At 39.1% G+C, this 20,742-nt stretch overlaps 1 protein-coding gene across 2 annotated transcripts in view; it reads right to left on the minus strand.

Moving 5' to 3' along the window:
* The window catches only part of LOC585597 (xanthine dehydrogenase-like), a 35,263-nt gene extending 20,625 nt beyond the window's left edge, over nucleotides 1-14,638 (minus strand). The window contains exons 1-9 of one of the 2 annotated variants that reach the window (XM_030991475.1): nucleotides 14,513-14,638; nucleotides 7,326-7,383; nucleotides 4,412-4,508; nucleotides 3,460-3,568; nucleotides 2,795-2,983; nucleotides 2,044-2,109; nucleotides 1,715-1,783; nucleotides 1,219-1,360; nucleotides 448-692 (exon numbers count right to left, since the gene is read on the minus strand). In XM_030991475.1, the coding sequence (XP_030847335.1) occupies nucleotides 448-692; nucleotides 1,219-1,360; nucleotides 1,715-1,783; nucleotides 2,044-2,109; nucleotides 2,795-2,983; nucleotides 3,460-3,568; nucleotides 4,412-4,508; nucleotides 7,326-7,383; nucleotides 14,513-14,551 (1,014 nt within the window). In that variant the 5' untranslated portion in view covers nucleotides 14,552-14,638. Of the gene's footprint in view, nucleotides 1-447; nucleotides 693-1,218; nucleotides 1,361-1,714; nucleotides 1,784-2,043; nucleotides 2,110-2,688; nucleotides 2,765-2,794; nucleotides 2,984-3,459; nucleotides 3,569-4,411; nucleotides 4,509-7,325; nucleotides 7,384-14,512 lie in introns of those variants that run through there. The other variant, XM_030991476.1, reaches the window with a different exon arrangement.
* Between the last annotated feature and the right edge of the window lie 6,104 nt (nucleotides 14,639-20,742).

A 20,742-nucleotide genomic window follows, 5' to 3' on the forward strand; every position in this document is an offset into this window, starting at 1 on the left:
AGGTCTTTTTTTGTTAGCTCTATTCATGATACATCAAATATTAAAAAGAGTGTGCTTCATCACTGACAAAAAATATTAAGTACCGGTAAAACAACAAAAATTGTTCCGATTCACCCTGATTAATAGGAAATAAAGATGTCATATGATGTTATATTGGCAAGTATGGTTGTACAATGTTTGCAATATGTGCCCACATCTTGATATGTTAAGCTGTTAGATATATGCAAAACCCTAACATAACAGGATATTAGATCAGTTGGTATTTAAATGCATATGGGAAACAAAAATTAAGTTGTGTCCAATACGTTTCAAAGGAGGAAAAATACGTACTTTATCTTTTTATGGATATATGAACAGGTATTAGCCATCCACCACATTCCATTGATATGAACTTAATGAAGGATCTATAACAAAAGGGCTGGGTTAAAAGGTCAAAGGTGAACTCACAGCCATGTTGCGAATCTGTTGCCCTGCCCACTGACCAAGCATGTCAGTTATAGCTCTGGCAGACCGAGTCTGGTGCTCCGGCAACCTCTCTACCATCCCCCTGAGATGCTCTTCAAAATGAGACACGCTGACCCCTGACCCAAAGGTGACCCCTGTGTCAGAGGTTGTGACCTGGGTCAGTTCTGTGACTCCTCTTCCAGGTGAGACAAGAAGAGGGAAGTGATCTCCTTCGTACTTGAGCGTACCTGGTGGGGAATGAGATAGAAACTGTCATTGCTTTGACATTGATGCAGTCCTCCCATCCTTTCAATGACATGTGTGATTCATTGGCTCAAAACTTCTTTTTTTAAAACCAATACTAACTCAACTAACTCAACTAAAATCGTTCAATAAAATCTAATCTAATCTGTTGTTGGCTTGCCCGTGGGTTGAGCCATCAGATCACATAATATTGGTTGAGTACAAGAAAATTAATGACTGATTAAGATGAATTAAATTCAAGCGTTAAAGAGCCAAAAGAGCTTAATTTACTGAATAAAAGTCAGAAGTCACCAAAGTTTACATATTATTTCAGATCACTTTATGATTTAAACTACATTTCATCAAGACAGATGCATGCATTGTGTAGACAACTGAGCTGGAGTTTGCACAATTGTTGAAGAGTGGAAATGGTTTTGTTCTTAGATTTATTAGAGATTTCCGGCTACGTTGTCATATTAGACGGTCCCATTCTTCATTTGGAACACATTATAACCAAGATAAATGACCTACTCATAATGGTGCTCCCCATGGTGAGCTGCGCCTGTGAGTTGTCCGCTAAGAGTTGAAGCAGTTCTTCCAATGTTGACGTCACGACCCATGTGGATTGACCCCTCCGAAAGATCACTGTCTGATTGTATTCTTCAGCATTGGTCTGTGTGAGGTAGGAGAGAGAAAGATAAATCTTAAAGAGATATTGTATTCTGCCCTGATTTCATGCAAGCATCAATTCTGAATTCAATTTCGAAATCTCCAATTCAATTTTCATTTTCATTTCTATTTTCATTTCGTACATGATTACAGTTTTCTAAGCAGCACATGGCAAGTCCAAGCTCTATTGTCAAATATGTTACCAACTACTTTTAAGATTTCAGTACTTTTGCTATGTAGAAGCTTGAAACAGACCAAACATCAAGACACTGAAAAATAATGCAAAGACATAGAAAATAAACAGCATCATCTTTATATTTCTTCACAGAACATAAATAGCATACACTTTGAATCTTACTAGAAGTTCAGGAGGAAATATCGGTTCTTGAGAAGGATCATAAGGTTTCCAATCTTCATCATTCACCATCTGTAAAAAGAAATATAGAGTTTGGTTGCATAGTTTGTGAAAGGAACATGCAATGAATGAGAATTATATAATTCCATTGATATTATACAGATAATATTTTTGTGTGCCTCGTAACATACATTCTCAGGCAAATATTGAATATTCATGGCTAATTTCCATACTAATGTCAGTAATCAAAATACATTATCATTAATCATGAAATAATGGATGAGTTAGCCTTTTTGACTTAATGTTATCAGAAATGATATCTGTGTACTCACACTCATAGGCTGATAATCCGGCTCTGACTGACATGAGCTACCTGTTCGCTGGCAGCAATCCTCCTTCTGAAATATAACACAAATTCATCAAGTTGTAGTTTGGTATCATTCAATCACCCAATAATACATTGAAAGATTTTGCGAGATGAAAAAAAAAGACAAAGATAACAAATCTGATATAGTTGTATATTTTAATTAACTTAATTTCAATCCCCAAAGTAAAAATTTCCTGACCTCCAATGCTTACATTCAAACACAAGAATACACTGTAAATAGAATGAATGTCATAATCTTTTGTCACTGAAGGCTAAAAGTAACTTATTTACCATTTACTAAAAATCTATCCTTTTGCAAGAACATTGTAGAATTGGAAAGTTACTTTGAGTAATTGATAGTACAGTACTCACCCCAACTACCACCCTCTCCTGTACATCCCTTTATCAATTAATAAAGCAGAAGGACTTAGATCCATGAATTTAACAAGCAATAAAGCATCACATTATAATTATTTTAAACCACCAATATCCAACTCTTTCAGCTTATCCGCAGAAGGATACAAATCAATGAATGAAACATCAATAATTCATCATAAACAGAATGAATACCAACTACAACCCCCTCCTGTACATCCCTTGGTCAGCTAACCCCGCAGAAGGACTTAAATCCCTCAAGGATAGGTCTATATCCGGTGCAGCGACACAGCATGAATACAAACTACAACCCCCTCCTGTACATCCCTTGGTTAGCTTACCCCGCAGAAGGACTTAAATCCATCAAGGATAGGTCTATATCCGGTGCAGCGACACAGGTTGCCTTCCAGGTGCCTGAGGATATCCTTGACCTGTGGCTTGGGGTTGTTTCGTAGCAGGGTGTACATGGACATGACCATCCCAGGACTGCAGAAACCACACTGAGAACCATGGCTCTTGGCAAGACGCTCCTACAGAAGGAGGCAACATAATGACCAGAAATTCTCTTTCATATCTTTTCTCTCTTTCTCTCTCTCCAGACAAAAAGATAGAAAGAAGAAAGATAGATATGATGTAGAATCTGTCTAGAGAGGTCATCTGTATCTAGTGACCACTGTTTCCTTTGGATTGCCTCGACAGACAAGTTTAAAGACATTATTCAATACAAGGTACATGATTGTTTAAATAAAGTTGATCGTAAAAATTACAAGTAAACAGAACTTTATAATACATAAAACTTGACATTCACACTCAAGTTTACGGATTTGTACGCAAAAGTAGTAATTGGATTTTTATATATATGCATGTATATCTTCTTTATAGCAGTAATATTTGAAGTTCTTATTTGAAATAAGTACAGCAACATGGAACCCTGAACATACTAATACATATTACAATATTTGTTTGTGATTGGGTACCCTTTGGGCTTATGCTCTTCCATAAGTACCTGAACTACATGAAGCCTATCTCTAGTGCTTCCAATACCCTCTACAGTAGTGATTGCTTTGCCGTGAAGGAGACAGATGGGCGTCAGGCAGGAGACAACTGCTTCATGGCTGCATCAATCAAATGAAAGAGAAGAAAGAACTTGATTATGAGCAGACTTTGTGCAATTTTTAACCCATTTTCTTTACATCATGCGGTACTGTAAACAAGGCTTTGAATAATAAATGTCATGTAACATTATAATTATGTTAATTGGCTTCTTGACTCTATAAAGTATGCCAATCTATATTCATTGGAATTGCAAAGGTGTACCTTGTAACCTACCGGTATGCTTGTTTTATGTTATTTGTAAAGTATCGCAATTTCAGGCAAATGGCAGCAAACATGTCTTCATAAACTTGAGTTGAATTTCAGAGAGATTTTGTGAAGTATCGCAATTTCAGCCAAATAGCAGCAAACATATGTTTTCATACAAAACTTGAGTTGAATTTGATAGAATTGATGAGATATAGTTAAAGTGCAAAAAGAATATATATATCATAAGGAAATGAATGTTATTTTGAGCTAAGCACATTGTAATGTTTGATCAATATACCATTTCCATGCATTTTAGTGTTTTCTTTATCTAAATTCCCTGATTTTTCAGTGACTGGAAAAAAAGGGAAACACATTTTTCAGGATTTCCCTGATAACAGGATAGCTATGAACCCCTATACATGTATACATAAAGAGAGAGAGAGAGAGCGTGTGTGTGAGAGAGAGCAGAGAGAGAGCGTGTGTGTGTGTGTGAGAGAGAGAGAGAGAGAGAGAGGGGGGGGGGGGAATGAGAGGTAGAGGTAGAGAGAGAGATGGGGTGGGAGGGGTGGGGACAGAGAGATAGGAGGTGATTGCGAGAGAGTAATTTTTGATGTGGACAATCATCAATGTCCATCAGCAATGTTGTCAGTCCTTACCGTATAGCTTTCGTCTGAGGATGGACATATGAAAGCATGACAGTACATGCCCCGCATGCCCCTACACCACACGCTTGCTTCGTTCCATGTAGCTTTACTGGACTCACATCGTTAAGGAAACTGCTTCATATTTTCACTCTTATTTATACTCTTACTTTTACTGGAACAAAACACAATAAAACACATCAGATAATCAGAGCTTGCAGAACTAATGTAAGGTTCCACCTTTTCAATGTTTATTATGAATTACTCTGTCATGAAAAAGCCATAATAAATATAGGCCTTTCTGTGCTAGGTATCACTACCATATTGACAACTCTAAAATGATTGAATGGCCCAGCAGAAGGGCAGGATTGGATATTTATAACGGAACACAAATATCCAAACTTCTGACCATTATTTTGCCGCACAGTCCGTACATCGTCCAAATTAGCAATAACATTACTACTTTATGAATAAAATCTAAACCGTTAACCTTATCTCTACATATTTTTTTATTTTGTTAACAAAAAAGTTGTATTTCCCAAAGTACTGGTATAATTAGTTTCCATGGTTACATTTTTCTTCACAATTACAAGGAGTCATTTGCTTTCAATGCTCAAGTGCTATCAAGCAAGGTCTGATGAAGACTGAGAGATGTGAGTTAACATTTACTACAACTGGATTCAGGAACTGGAACAGAGCGTTGAATCATCAAGCCTCAATATTTCTTAGGCAAGCAGTATTCAAGATTTCTCAGCAAGATGAAGGAGTGAACGTGGCACTACAACTCAGCAAGCAAAATTGTAAACAACAAGAACTGAACAGGAAAAGTTTTCTTGTATTTTGTTCAGGCAGTGAGGTACTTGTTGCGACAAGGAATGCCTTTCCGTGGGCATGCAGATACAGAAGGAAATCTGCAACAGTTACTACTGATGCAAACAGAATTAGACCCTGAACTGAGGCAGTGGCTTCGATGGTCAACAATGTTCACATCACAGGAAATGGAATGCATTGAGGAGATCCAGAATATATTCTCCCATACAATCCTCCAAGCTATCATCGCGGAAATCAAGGACTCTCAACAATACACAGTAATTCTTGATAGAACCCGGGATATCAAAATGAAAAAACAAGAATCAGTATGTATTCGACATGTTGAACAAAATCTTGAAGTGCATGAGGACTTTGTAGGATTCTATGAGCAGCAGGAGACAACAGGAGGTGCTTTGGCAAGTACAGTAAAGGAAGCCTTACTACGACTTGGAGTTGACCTTACATGTTTGAGGGGACAAGCCTATAATGGAGCCGCCAACATGGCCGGGAAATTCAATGGATGTCAAACAATTCTGCGGGCGGAATATCCACTTTGTCTCCACCGTCACTGTGCAGCACATTGTGTGAACTTGGTATCTCAACATGCATGCCAAGCATACATGCATCTCTCACTGATGCATTTCAACTAGAACAAGATCTGGCAAACTTCTACAAGAGAAGTGGGAAATACAACAAGCTATTTTCTAGCATGTATGTGGAGATTCTGTCCCTGCTGCTTCTACCACCACAAAACCGCTGTGTCCAACAAGATGGTTATACAGACTGTGCCTTCCAACTACGGAGCAATTTTGAAGAGCTTGTTAGAGTTTGGCCAGGAGACTGGCGACGGCAAAGCGAGGGATCTAGATGATGGTCTTACATGTAAATCTGGGGTGAGCTATCTAGCGCTCTCTGTAGCAATAAATCACACGTCCCCTTCATGAACTGAACAGAGTTCTTCAGGCAGAAAAGCAAACAGTGTCAGAGATGTTGGAAAATGCAAAAAAAGTAGAAAAATCACTACAGTGCGTCCCAGAAAAAACGAAACCAAGAATTATTAATGTTTAATCATAACTTAATTACATTTATAATTGATAAATGACATATATTTGCAAGCTTAGATCCTCCTCTTTCATTGATGCAACTCATAATGCAATTAAAATCAATTTGAAGAGAGGAAACCAAAAAGTCATTTGGTGGAAGGTATCTGAATTACAAAGAGAAAATCACATTTCTAGGAAGTTGAGTTTCTGCCCTTTCATATGACACCTCAATCAGGAAGAATGAGCTAGGAATAACAAAGTTCTGTTTGAGTAAAGTAGTGCTTGCATTTCCATAATTTTATTAAACAAATTCGTTTTCACTGGCTGCCTGCCGTAGCAACAAATGGAATTATCAAAAGACTTAACTCCGTTTCGTTGACAATCAGCCGTAGATGAAAGACTTCAGGCTTAAAGTGGGAAATAGAATTCCCATCCATGCCCAAGCTCCCTACTAACTATTTACAACCCTTCGGACTGCACACTAACTAACCGCAAAGTAAAAGTGAAATGTGAAAACAGTATATTGCTTGTTTTTCTGCTACGGAATGTATTTTTTCGATACAACATAACCTCAAAAACCAGTGAGGGGGTAGTCACTTCCGTCATCTTTGCCACTCTCGTTCACTATGCTCCCTCGTCCCTCGCATCCCCCCCCCCCCAATACATATATCCTCAAAGAAAATTCCAGAAATACTACTTTCCACTGGAAAAGACTTTTACCTCCCCCCCCCCCCTCAAATCAAATCAAATTAAAGACATCATGAAATGGGTGTATACTTAATACTTTGAAATTAACCTAAAACCTGGCCTTTGTGAAATATAAAACCTGTTGCTAACCTATTAGTTCCACATTCTTTTATTCTTTACAAGTCAATGAAAGCATATGGTCAACTTAAAAAGGTGATAGCATTTTCATATGGTTCTGAAAGTAATTTAGCATGCAAATATCCCAAATTTAAGATATCCTCAAATAGCTGTATGCTTTGATAACTTCTACAAGTTTTGTTTTAAATGTGTGAACTAAATAGATCGATTTAGGTAATACAGCCTACAGGTATGTACATATTAAAGGATACACTTTGTTCGAAGATAGACATCTAGAGTAGTATCTGGGTCTGCATCTTTTTCGATGATCTGGAAGAAAAAAAGATAGCATGATCGACATTAACTATGTGATTCTATCAGAAAATACAAAATGAACACTTAGCCTATGTTATGATGTAAAGTTGAACTGGTTTTTTTCTTCAAATGCAGAAATATCTTTGTTATGAAAAAGAAATATCATTCTAGTTTTTATCTAAGGAAATATAGACCCTTGACTGAGGCTTGTTGCAGTAATGATTACGAAGCAGAATTTTATTTTTTCTTCATTCTAGATCCCTGTTCAGAGATTTGGGCAAACATGTAAACCTGGGTGTGACTACAAAGTACAAAGTACAAACTAAAGTTCAAATTGTTTTGGGTCAATAAATTCAGAAATAAAACATCATCCGTACCGGTAGTCTTGTTGACAATGATTTTAGTTTACACCACTTTGCAAGACAGCTAAACAGGAAGATACACAAACGTTTTAGACATTGAATGTCTAGACCCCTAATTCTTACATTAACTGCATGATCCATGCACGACTAAATTAATTTGAGCAAACATGGTTGATTGGAGAGGTAGTCACACGTGTCACAAAAATTGCCCCAACCCCATGGAATTACCCATGTACAAATACAATGTGTTTTCCACTCAAACTGCTCAACTTATAAAAATTAAGACATAAAAAAAAAGACTTACTGTATGTATTCATCATTATTAAATTATCTGATCATTTATTTTCTTTGAGTGACGTGATCAACAACGCAATCAAGCCCGTAACTGTTACGATATACGATATCCGATATATCCGGTATCCGTCGTAGTTCAATAAACATGGTCACCATCATCACAAACCTGACTGCCGACTCGTCTATTATCATGAGTATCTACCAAATCTAAGACCCTCGAACTCATCATGGTGGCAGCTAGTGGGATCTTCGAAATCAAGTTTGATTTTTGAAGACACAATTGATCCAGTTCACGACAGTTGGGAAGTATAATTAGCAAAATTATCGTCGATTAGCGATTTGTCACGTCGCACTTTTTCGTATGCATAGTACGTGCATCGTACATACCGCACAGTGTACCGAGACACTGATGCTACTGCATAATCCCGATGAACTCGTACGTGAATGGTGATGTGTGTATGAGCATATAAAGGTTCATAAAGCCTGCTCAGAATAGCCTAATCAAGTTATAACTGTGCTCAATCACTGACACAGGGGTCTGCATAATAACTTAACTAGTAAAGTTTAAATCTAAAATTAAACTAAATCAGAGGTGTGAACATTAAACCTGTTTTCAGATAATATTAACAATAATATCTGGTGTGAGGAATTGTCACTGTCGGACATATTGAGTGAGAGTGATCAACATTTTCATTGCATGAGACACCTAATGACATTCACACAGGTGTGAGAGCGTACACAGGTTTACGTGTACGAACCTTATCAACACCAGCCGGTTAGGACCTGTTCACACTAAGATAAACAACACAAAGATTTACACTCATTCATATAATCTGTCGTAACCAATACGCACACGTGACATATACAATGAGTACTAAGTATCCAGAGATGAAATGGGAGGTATCAGACCTACCCGAAGAATTCAAGCTATTCAAGCAGAGAATGGAGCTTGTGTTGGCAGATCAAGAAATAACTGAAAACAAAAAAAAGGCTATAAAATCAAAATCGCTGTAGGCAACGAAGGTTTGCGCAGAATCAATGCGTCTGGGCTATCGGAGGCCGACCAAGAAAAACCACAAGAGCTGTGGAAATTATTTGAGAAACAAATAAAGGTAAACATTAATTTTCGGGTCCATCGTCTCGAGCTGATGCGATATCGGCAGAGACAAGATGAGAGCATTGACGCATTCGTTACTCGATGTAGAGACAAAGCCAAAACATGCGATTTTGAGGAATCCGAGCTTGCCGAGCGGATAATGGAGGTAGTCATCACCTCAACACCAAGTCTAGAATTCCAGAAATTCCTATTGGACCAGCCTAAAGGATATCTAATCGAAGCAATTCTTGTAGAGGGTCGAAAATACGAGGCAGTTGCGGCGAGCAGAAAATGCCTAGAAACGCTCGAGCCGGCTAAAGAAAGCATAGATTCACTCAAGCGGAACCAGGGACGAAAGACGTGTGGAAACTGTGGACGTATCCACAAACCTCGTCAGTGCCCTGCGTACCACGATGTGTGTCGTGCCTGTGACACAAAGGGCCATTGGGCCAAGTTCTGTAGAAAGGCTAAGAACGATCGAAGTCGAAAACCAGATCGTAGATCAGATGACCATAAATCTGATGACCGTCAACCGAAACACGGTAACCAATCACGATCAAAATCAAAGGGTCGAAAGTATAAACCGATAAGTGAAATGGACACTGAACATGATACTAGCACAGATCATGAACATCAACAATCAGCAGGTCCATCAAACTTCGAACATTTTGACACCATACACACGATCGGAACACACACAGTGATCAACTCAAAGGGTACAGTAGCTTTTGCAAACATTGACATCATATGCCCACAGAAATCAGGTCAGCATTACCTATATCTGAAGATAGACTCTGGGGCAAGCGCTAATACTATCACAGTACGCACAGCCAAACAAATATATGGTGACAAGTGGAGGCAAGTAGTGAAACGTACACCAGTAAAGCTAGTAGCATATGGCGAAATATCAATACCATGCGTTGGTACACTAGACATAAAGTGTAGATACAAGAGTCCAGAATGGTATACACATACATTCTACGTAGCAGACGTGAATGGACCAGCTATCTTAGGGTTGTTAGGTTGCACAGATCTCGGGATTATCACAATCCATACAATGCACAAGGACACACCTACACATACACCTATCACAAGTGTTAGTGACCTCAAACAAACATACCCAGATCAGTTTGATGCCATAGGAAGCTTTAGCGGGAAAGCAATGCTGCATCTGAAAGATGATGCAGAGCCCACCATAGATGCACCTAGAAAGTGCAGTGTCCATCTGAAGGACAAGATCAAAGCCGAACTAGATAACATGGAGAAGCAAGGAGTCATCAGAAAGATAGAACACCACACAGATTGGTGTAGCTCGATGACCACCGTTGTGAAGAAAGATGGATCCATACGGATATGTCTTGACCCCAGAAGGTTGAACGATGCCTTGAAAAGGTGTCCACACAAAATTCCAACCTTGGAAGAAATCCAACCAATCTTCGCAGGAGCTCAATTATTCTCCAAGCTAGACGCAAAGGCTGGATACTGGTCAGTACACCTAGCAGAGGAATGCCAAGACCTGACCACCTTCAGAACACCATTTGGAAGATATTGTTTCCAAAGATTACCCTTCGGCTTATGCACAAGCCAAGACATCTTCCAGCAACACATGGATAGGATCGTCCAGAATGTGCCTGGCTGCGTATGTATCGCAGACGACATTGCCATTGTCGGGAAAACAGAGGAGGAACACGACAAGAATCTCCACTTACTCATGGAGACAGCGAAACAGGAAGGACTCGTGTTTAACAGCTCCAAGTGTACTATCAAGAAGGAAGCTATCAGCTACTTTGGATCCATGTACACAAGATCTGGAATCTTCCCAGATCCAAGCAAGGTTGAAGCTATCAACACAATGCCTTCACCCAAGGACAAGGAAGATGTTCAGAGATGCCTAGGATTATTCACATACCTAGCACCATACATTCCTAATCTATCAGAGAAGTCAGCACCACTTCGTGAACTCCTTCACAAGGAAATTCCATTCGTCTGGGACGAGGATCACGAACATGCCTTAAACAGCCTGAAAAGCGCAGTCTCATCGGGTGCATGCTTGCAGTTCTTTGACCCAAAGAAAGAGACAACCGTTGAGGTAGATGCATCAATGAAAGGGCTGGGAGCATGCCTGCTCCAAGATGGCAAACCCGTAGCTTTTGCATCCAAAAGTCTCTCCAATGCACAGTCCAACTACTCGAACATAGAGAGGGAAACCTTAGCCCTAGTGTTTGGTATCGTCCGATTCCATACATACCTATTCGGGAAGGAATTCACTGTGATAACAGATCACAGGCCTTTGGAGACAATTTGGAAGAAACCTCTAAGAAGCGCACCACCTCGTCTACAGAGACTATTGATCAAGGTACAAGGATACAGATGCCAAGTCAAGTACCGACCTGGGAAAGAAATGATTCTTTCAGATACCTTGAGCCGTCTTCCTAACCCCAAGGAAGCACGCGATGTTCCACTAGACATCAGAGTGGAATCAATCTGCTCCGAAGTAGAAGACACTCATCAAATCGACTTGATCTTCTTCGGACAACACAAGAGAACAGAACTCCAGAGGGAAACATCCAATGACCCTGTTCTTAGGTCATTGTGGCAGACAGTCACTCAGGGTTGGCCTGAAACTCTTCAGGAGCTGCCGACATCCCTCAGGGAATTCTGGTCTTACAGAGATGAGATTGGAGTATCTCAAGGAGTACTCTTCAAAGGAAGTCGAGTCATCATACCAAAGACACTTCGAGAAGATATCCTCAGACAACTTCATCTTGGACACATGGGAATCGAGAGCACGAGAAGACTAGCTCGTGAGACAGTGTTCTGGCCACACATCAACAAGGACATTGAACAGATCGTAAAGCAATGTGCTGCATGCCAGGAACACCAGGCAAGGCAACAGAAAGAGCCGTTGCTTCCCCATGATGTACCTTCAGCACCTTGGACTAGACTAGGAACAGATTTGTTCATGCTCAACAGACAAGACTATTTACTCGTCACCGACTATTACTCCAAGTATCCGATAGTCTACAAGCTGACTGACACATCAAGTGCTGCAGTAGCCAACGTGATGAGTGGAATCTTCAGTCTATTTGGTCCACCAGAGGAGATCGTATCCGACAACGGTCCACAATTTGTCGGGAAGCACTTCAAGGACATGTGCCGGAAGTGGTCGATCACCCATACAACCTCTTCACCTCACTATCCAAGATCCAACGGACTAGCTGAGAGAATGGTTCGTACCGTCAAGAATCTGTTGAAAAAGTGTTCACAGACTGGCCAAGACAGTCAACTGGCTATGTCACACCTAAGAGCAACACCCGTTGACAGTCACATGAGATCACCTGCAGAGATGTTGTTTGGAAGACCCATCAGAACAACACTGCCAAGTCATCATCTTTCAAGAGAATCTACCACCACTGATCATCTCTTGAATCGACAGAGTAAGATGAAAGAAACGCACGATCGACATGCGGGTCCAGATCTTCCACCACTCCACGTAGGACAACCAGTCAGAGTCCTACATCCCAAAGATCATACTTGGATACCAGCCAAAGTATCCAAAGTCTGCGACGAGCCTAGGTCGTATGAAGTATCAACACCTAACGGAGGAATCCTGAGACGAAACCGATCTCACCTGAGGGAGATTCCATCGTCAACCAACCCTACTCCAAAGCGTGTTAGGTTCGACGAAGACTACACTTCATCTACTCAAGCAGAAACACCACAACAGAATGGCAACGACCATCAGCCAACACCAGAAACTCAGAACATTCAATCTAAAGGACCAACATCAAACTCGCAAACCACAACAAGATATGGACGCAACATCCGTACACCAGCGAGATACATGTGTGAAGATTGAAACTGAACTCTTAAACTTCTTCAAAGAAGAGAGAAGATAAAGAAGAACACAGAAGACGCTTAGTTTAATGTAGTCTGAGAAGTTTATTGTTCATATGCATGTATAATCATTGTACAGTATTTTTGGTATGACAAGCATAATGTTTATAAGTCTAAACAGATGCTAGCCCAAACATGTTTCGTTTGGAAATTCATTTTATAAAGGAATCAAGTTATATCAAAACTATGTTCAATCTTGCAGATCAACTGTGAAGTTGAAAGTGGAACGATATAATTATATAGACAGTTAAATACTCATTCGTTAATACAATACAAAAGAAACGTATTGAAAACAAATCAAGATTTTATGTTATATAACCTGATTGGAAAAAGTTTATTAGGAAGCAAATAACCAAAACTTGCATACTACCAAAAGTATTGTTATCAAAGCAATATGTCATTAATCATCGATCAGTGATGTTTACTGATTCCCAATCTTTCCAGAGGAAGGGGGATGTTACGATATACGATATCCGATATATCCGGTATCCGTCGTAGTTCAATAAACATGGTCACCATCATCACAAACCTGACTGCCGACTCGTCTATTATCATGAGTATCTACCAAATCTAAGACCCTCGAACTCATCAGTAACTATAGGATTTCAGTGGAGGAGTTTGTGCAGACATGGGGAGGGGGGGAGGGGGTGTCGATCCCCTCTCCCAGCTGCATTTTTCCGTCTGAAAATCAAGTTTAATTTACAATTTCGAACACCAAAACGTTTTGTTCTCTTTTTCTTCTTCATTGTTTTTCTTTTAAGAATTCTTGCCGCTATATTGGGTTGTGCGTCCCCCTCCCCTAGTTACGGGCCTGATATATGTTTAATCAAGAAAAAGTGTTTCAATTCACAGATTCAAGGTTTTTACAAAAACTTTGAAAGATAAGTTAATAACCCCTAGAATTTATATCCAGAGTAAATCACACTAGTTTCATTGAGCCAGACATGTTATGATATGCAATATAAATTTGTATAAACAATTTTATATCTATAGACTAACTCATAATGAAAATTATATCAATTGAAATGAAAGGTCTGAATGAGATGATACATATTTTGTCAACAAAATACAAAATCATAAATGCTTACACTCTTGCCTTTGGTTTTGCCATTTCTAGCCCCCACCCCCCCCCCCCCCAAAAAAAAAAAAAATAAATAAATAATAATAATCATATTTTAAGTTTTTAACAAAATTTATTGTGGCTTCCATATCCACCCCTATGTTATTCTTAATTTTTTTCGCAAGAATGTGCATACATAGCGTGCTAACATGCCTTCCAAATTAGAACACGTCTTGACCTGGCCTTGCTTGCCTTGGCTGCCGGCTGGTCCCCTGGCTGGCCTGGCTGATCGAGCTGCATGGGCTAGCGCCTGGGCCTGAGCAGCTGCAGCGTTTCAAGTTCACAGACATCCCATTGAAATGCGTGTTAAAAGCAGTGGTGAATGCCATGCTAGAACTACTAATTAATAGAATGCATATCAAGTGAAACATTTACCTTTTTACCATTGCAGAAGAAGATTAACTTGTCAGGCATTTTCGGGAAAGAAATCTCGCTGGCCTGTCCTGAAGGTATGAATTAGCTCTTCTTGCTTCGGCAGAAGTCACTAGTCTGTCAGTATCAACCCGTGTACGTGCATATATGTGTGCATGTACAAAGAGCACTGTTTACATGACGTACGGCGCGTTGCGGCGCCGCCGGGCAGGGTGCGGGGCCAGGGCTGGTTCGATCAGCTGGAGATCAGCTAGCGGTACTTATTTTGTGGATCAGACGTGCCTGGGAGCCTAGAATACCGTTACCGTGTCGACAGACTCGCACCAATTCAATTCAATTCATGTTCTATTGTTTTGATAAGAAAATGGCATAATTCTGGATACTAATATTGTCATAATTATTTACAGTAAAATTAAAGAAAACATGAAATAAGGTTTTAAAATGAAAATTGATAGCTGAATGTATACTAGCATATGTTACCCTCGAGAGCACTGCCCGGCCCCCCCCCCCCTCCCCTCCCCTCCCCAGGAAAAGAGCCTGTCCGTTTCAAACTAATTATGAAAGAAGTATGTCAGGGTTAGGGTTTGCATATTTGGAAACTGTTTGAAAATGACATTATGAATACCTCACCTTTGCTGACTCGTGCATCATACAACTGTAATATATATATATATATATATATATATATACAAGATATTTATTTCTCTCGACCCCCCCCCCCACTTTTTTTCGAGGGGGGGGGGGGAGCTGGGAGGCAACATTTGTATATGTGTACATATTCCATGTTATCCTCCCCTCTCTCTTTATCTCTCTAATCTCTAGCTCTATGATTAATCCAAGGGGGTGGGGCTGTTCATGGTGAAGGCAAAATAATCAAATCCTATATACGTGTAGGCATGGGGATACATCCTAGCTGACACCTACTGGGAATGTTTTAAGGGAGGCAATCATGGTGGTGGGAGGTGGTCTTCTCAATACCATTCTTTATCTAACTCCACTTTCATCTTCATTGATAATTATCTTACTTTGAACATTCTCTCTTTCTCACTTGTTCCATATTACATCTGCAGCATTCTCATGTCTGAATGGTCAAAGTAATTGCTTTCTCTAATTTTCTTTTTGATCCCTGCTTCTTAAGATCTTCCATCCCACTATCTCGTCTAGTTACTATATATACTCTCACAGCTCACAGGCACTTGTCCCTGCAGCTTCATGTATTCTTCCTTCACTGCCCATATCTCTCCTCTATGCATCCACCACAATCACTGTTCCACAAAGTTACAATTATTTCAACAGTTTGATTATTTTCGTTCATATGATACGTGAGCCCCATATAGCTCTTTCTTTTACTCTGGATCTCTCTAGCTAGCTCTGTTCTCAAATATTGCAGGATACTTCAGTGATACGAGCAAGCTGCATGCATGTGTTAATTGACTTTTCAAAATCACACAAGTAAGTAAGTGTGAAGAAAAAAAGAGCTAGCAGCTAACTGCCGCACATAAACAAATATAAAATTAAAGGGATGCTTCTCAGATAGAGCCAAAATCCGGCAGCTAAATTGAAACAAACATTCCATATATTTTTTTCTGTCAACCCCCCCCCCCCCACCCCCCAAAAAAAGCAACAAAACAACAACAACAATACCATAATGTCACAGTCTGGACATTTGCTAAAGATGAAAAACAACACATTGTATAGTGACTTGGTATAAACAACATTCATTTATTGATATATCACATGCATACATGCTAGAAATGGCACAGATATATAATGAAGGAATATCCCCCAATCAGATAAAATATCATATACATGAATGAACAAACACATACTACAGTTACCAGCAAAATTATTCAAACCGTAACAAATTTTTTTTTTTTAAAGTATGTGTAAAACTTATTTGTCTCAATTTATGTTTCTTGAAAAAGCTTACATCTTTAAAGTATTCATCAATGGCCCATTTAACAAGTCAACCTTTAGTTCTTGAGTTAAGAAAACACACACAAAACTCAAATTCAAAAGGAGTATGAATAATGAAGGTGTTGACTGCATATTAGATGTACCGGTAAGTAAAAGTATGTCTTATAGAACCAAGGAGTGTGTTGGTCTCATAACATAATTATCTGCATAAATGGAGTTTGTTTTAACTACTGAATTCAATAAATTTAAAGGGATCCGGTAACTTTGTCTCAGATTCTGAAATAAAATTCTGGATTTAGCTCATGATGCAATGAAAATTATAAACCTTTAGGTCAGTCAGTAGCCCCATGACTTTTACAAGCCGATCGCCAGTCTGATTATCAAGATATTTATGATTGGAATTACAAATTTTGAAAACCGTTCGCCTAACGGTTTTCATAACACTACAGTCTATTGGGGAAAACGAGTATGGTAAAACCGGTCACTCAAAGATTTTTACTTTTTTGAGGCACTTCTTGATCATTTTGAAGCACAATTTTTTTAGGGCTTCAATATTACACCATATCACAGACACTGATAACACGTAGGGCCGTGTATCTCAGATTTAACATTGTTAAACGATCCCTTTAATTATGATATACCGGTACACAAAATGGGACTGAAATAAGAAACTCTTCCTAACAGGTATAGCTAACAATATAAATGAACAATATAACAACAAAAAGAATACCAGTACTGTATAGCACAATGGACTATTTATATACATGTATTTTTGTTTATTTCTGTCTTTCATCTAATATAACTCATGTCTTGTCTTCTCTATCCCTCCTTCAACCCCCCCCCCAAAAAAAAACTCTCTCCCTCTCTCTCTCTCTCCCTCTCTCTCTCTCCCTCTCTCTCCCCTCTCTCTCTCTCTCTCTCTCTCTCTCTCTCTCTCTCTCTCTCTCTCTCTCTCTATTTCTCTTGGCAAGAGAATCAAAATTAATATATGAAATATATTAAGTAAATTCAAAATTTCAAATAATTTACATCAATTATTGTATTCTTTACAGTGATGAATATGTCTTAGAAATCCAGTGTTCACACATTGTACACCATTATAGAATATATAAAAACCTGAAGGAATGATAATTGTATGGTTAATAATTCAATATGCTTGTTGATATTGATAAACAGGGATGCATTTGAAATATTTCCCAACTCTACTTACATTTAGCACTGTAAAGCACACACTACACAAATATTAAGGAAGCATTCTTCTGTAAATACTAACATTGTAATATTATCTTTTATATTTTTACATTACACCAACAAAAAATACTGACAGTTAAACCATGCTTGTATTTTTAAAAAATATTTTTCAGAATCCACATCTTTTCATAAAATCTAGTTAACTAAATATCTTTGGTATCCTACCTGATATTAATTAGATATACTGGATAAATCTGTACAGCACCCTGCAAAACCTGTGTATAATCTTAACTAAGCACTTGCTGACTATCAAAAATTCATCAAAATACAGAAAACTTCCTGATGAAAGATGTGAGCCTGAACTTGTATACAGTACATGTATTTATCATTTCTATGCTATATACTTCTTAATACTATGACCTTTGACCTTTTAACTTCTATTAGCTTTCAAAGTGCATGAGGATCAGATTTTGCAAGAGGAAGAAAATGTATGGCTAGCCAAAGGAGAGCACATCAATTAATCAAATATCATGCATATTTCATAGGTTCACATGAAGGCTGGAAAAAAAAGAAAAGTTGAGCTTGTGGTTTTAAACCTTGAATTTAAGGACAGAACTACAGCAGCAGTATTGGAGACCTTCATGAAGCAAATGTCAGTATGAAGTTAGATATTGTGATTGACTCATGTCTTGTATTATAATTCATAACACCTGAATATGAATGTGAACATCTACATGTATTTCTGCTTTGCACAAGTGAAATCAAATTTGGTTAATTTAATAAATAATATTTATATTTTACTTGGCAATGATTGGTGTCATCTTATTTAAACAATAATAATTTATATCTATTGTAGGTTTTGTGTCCAAGAAATATTTGTTTAACTTCTTCTGTACCATTTCTAATAATACAATCAAGATGGAATTATATTAACCATTTCCCTTTTGGTGTGTGTGCTAAAAACAGATTGACGATGGCATCTAAGCACGGAGAGCTCCTGGAACAGTATTGCCGGCTCTGCGGAACAAAGACTGCAATAGCTGATAACAGGAATTCATACAAGGAAGCGTTTGAAAGGACTATCCACGAGGCACTTCATATCGATACTTAATTTGCCGTACATGTGAAAGGAAGCTGGCATGTTTCTAACTTTTGAAACGGAAGAAGTAGGTGTTTACGGTTAACATTCCTTTGAGAGATTTCAAGCAGCACGATGACACATGTGAGGAGGAGGATGGGATTGCTCCGACCCCAAATGTTGTGAAAGCAGGAATAGAAGCAGCAGAGGAGTATGGGCTGTCGTTGAGCAAGCGACACGATTGGATCTTGATCTTCTCAGTCATTGTGAAGGAGCACAATGTCTACGTTCCCAAAAGCCTCACCATATTCGAGGACCGGACATGGAAAGTTGTGTTTGTGGGCAAGAAAGTTGCACCTTCAACAAATATTCTGCGTAGTATCCCCATTGTTCTGGATGAAGAATCTGTAGCTGGGTCCAAGGTATGTGTTGGGAACAAGGACTTTGTTGACTTTCTGAAAAACAAAAACATCAGAGGGTACATACATGTAGTTGATACCCACTCAGAGGAAACAGTCCGCAGCATTAATTGTAAACTTGTGGCTGAGGACAACGGTAAATGCAGCGTGTGTTCCATCCAGAGGAGTGACTTGTTATCCATGAAGAATCGGAATAGGTTGTCTTCACCTATGAAAGCACATGTTTCTTCAAAGGCAAAATTGCAATCTCTGTCCAAAAGGCAACTAATCTCCAGAGCAAGGAACATACAGAAGGACACAATAAAGGTAAGTAGCCAGAGGAGACTTCAGGACAAAATAAGGACAATATTCAGAGAGGAGAGTGTGCTAGTTGGAGACACAAAAGAGATTGAAAAGATTGTGAAAGATGCAGCGGGGGTGATTGAAGAGAATCTTGTTGATAAGTCAGCACAGAAGCTGTTGTTGGAGGAGCAGACAAAGGCATTGAAGTCCTCCAACAGGAGACAGATGCGATGACATCCATTGGTTATTTGATGGGCAATTGCTGTGCACAGCAAGTCCCCCGCAGCATACAAACTTATCAAAGACAGTAAGTTTCTTATATTACCTGCAATAGGAACACTTACAAAATATACACATTACACACAAGCGAAAACAGGAGTCCTTCATGTTCGATACAACAAACTATCAAAGAGATGAATTTGAAGCAAGAGTTCCAAAACAATTTATCACTCATCTGTGATGAAAGGAAGACTAAGTCAGGCATAGTGAACTCTTCTTCTTCGACTGGGGAACTCTTTGGTTTTGTAGATGTAGGCAACATAAATAATGAGTTGCGGGCATTTGAGAAGCACCAAAAGGGGACACCGATGAACTTGCAAGCCATGCATTCATGATCATGTTTCGTGGCTTGTTTTCTCCCACGTGCAAGCTGTAGCCCTTTAACCCACTCCATCCCTACGCAGCGGGGAAATCTATGACTGTGTTATGAAAACGGTCTTGGCCATCGAGACAGCGGGGCTAAAGGTACGAGTTGTGATGGCAGACGGGGCTTCGTGTAACAGGAATTTTTTTAGGACATGCACTAATGATGTTCATGGCTATTACACCATAAACCCAGCTGATGAGGACAGAAAGATCTACTTCTTCTGCGATGTTCCACATCTGTTGAAAACAGCACTTTATGCACTGATGATGTTCATGGTTATTACACCATAAACCCAGCTGATGAGGACAGAAAGATCTACTTCTTCTGCGATGTTCCACATCTGTTGAAAACAGCACTTTATGCACTGATGATGTTCATGGCTATTACACCATAAACCCAGCTGATGAGGACAGAAAGATCTACTTCTTCTGCGATGTTCCACATCTGTTGAAAACAGCACTTTATGCACTGATGATGTTCATGGTTATTACACCATAAACCCAGCTGATGAAGACAGAAAGATCTACTTCTTCTGCGATGTTCCACATCTGTTGAAAACAGCACTTTATGCACTGATGATGTTCATGGCTATTACACCATAAACCCAGCTGATGAGGACAGAAAGATCTACTTCTTCTGCGATGTTCCACATCTGTTGAAAACAGCACTTTATGCACTAATGATGTTCATGGCTATTACA

The sequence above is a fragment of the Strongylocentrotus purpuratus genome, unplaced genomic scaffold (assembly GCF_000002235.5).
Source record: "Strongylocentrotus purpuratus isolate Spur 01 unplaced genomic scaffold, Spur_5.0 spur5_scaffold_2, whole genome shotgun sequence".
In the NCBI taxonomy this organism is placed as follows: Eukaryota; Metazoa; Echinodermata; class Echinoidea; order Camarodonta; family Strongylocentrotidae; genus Strongylocentrotus; species Strongylocentrotus purpuratus.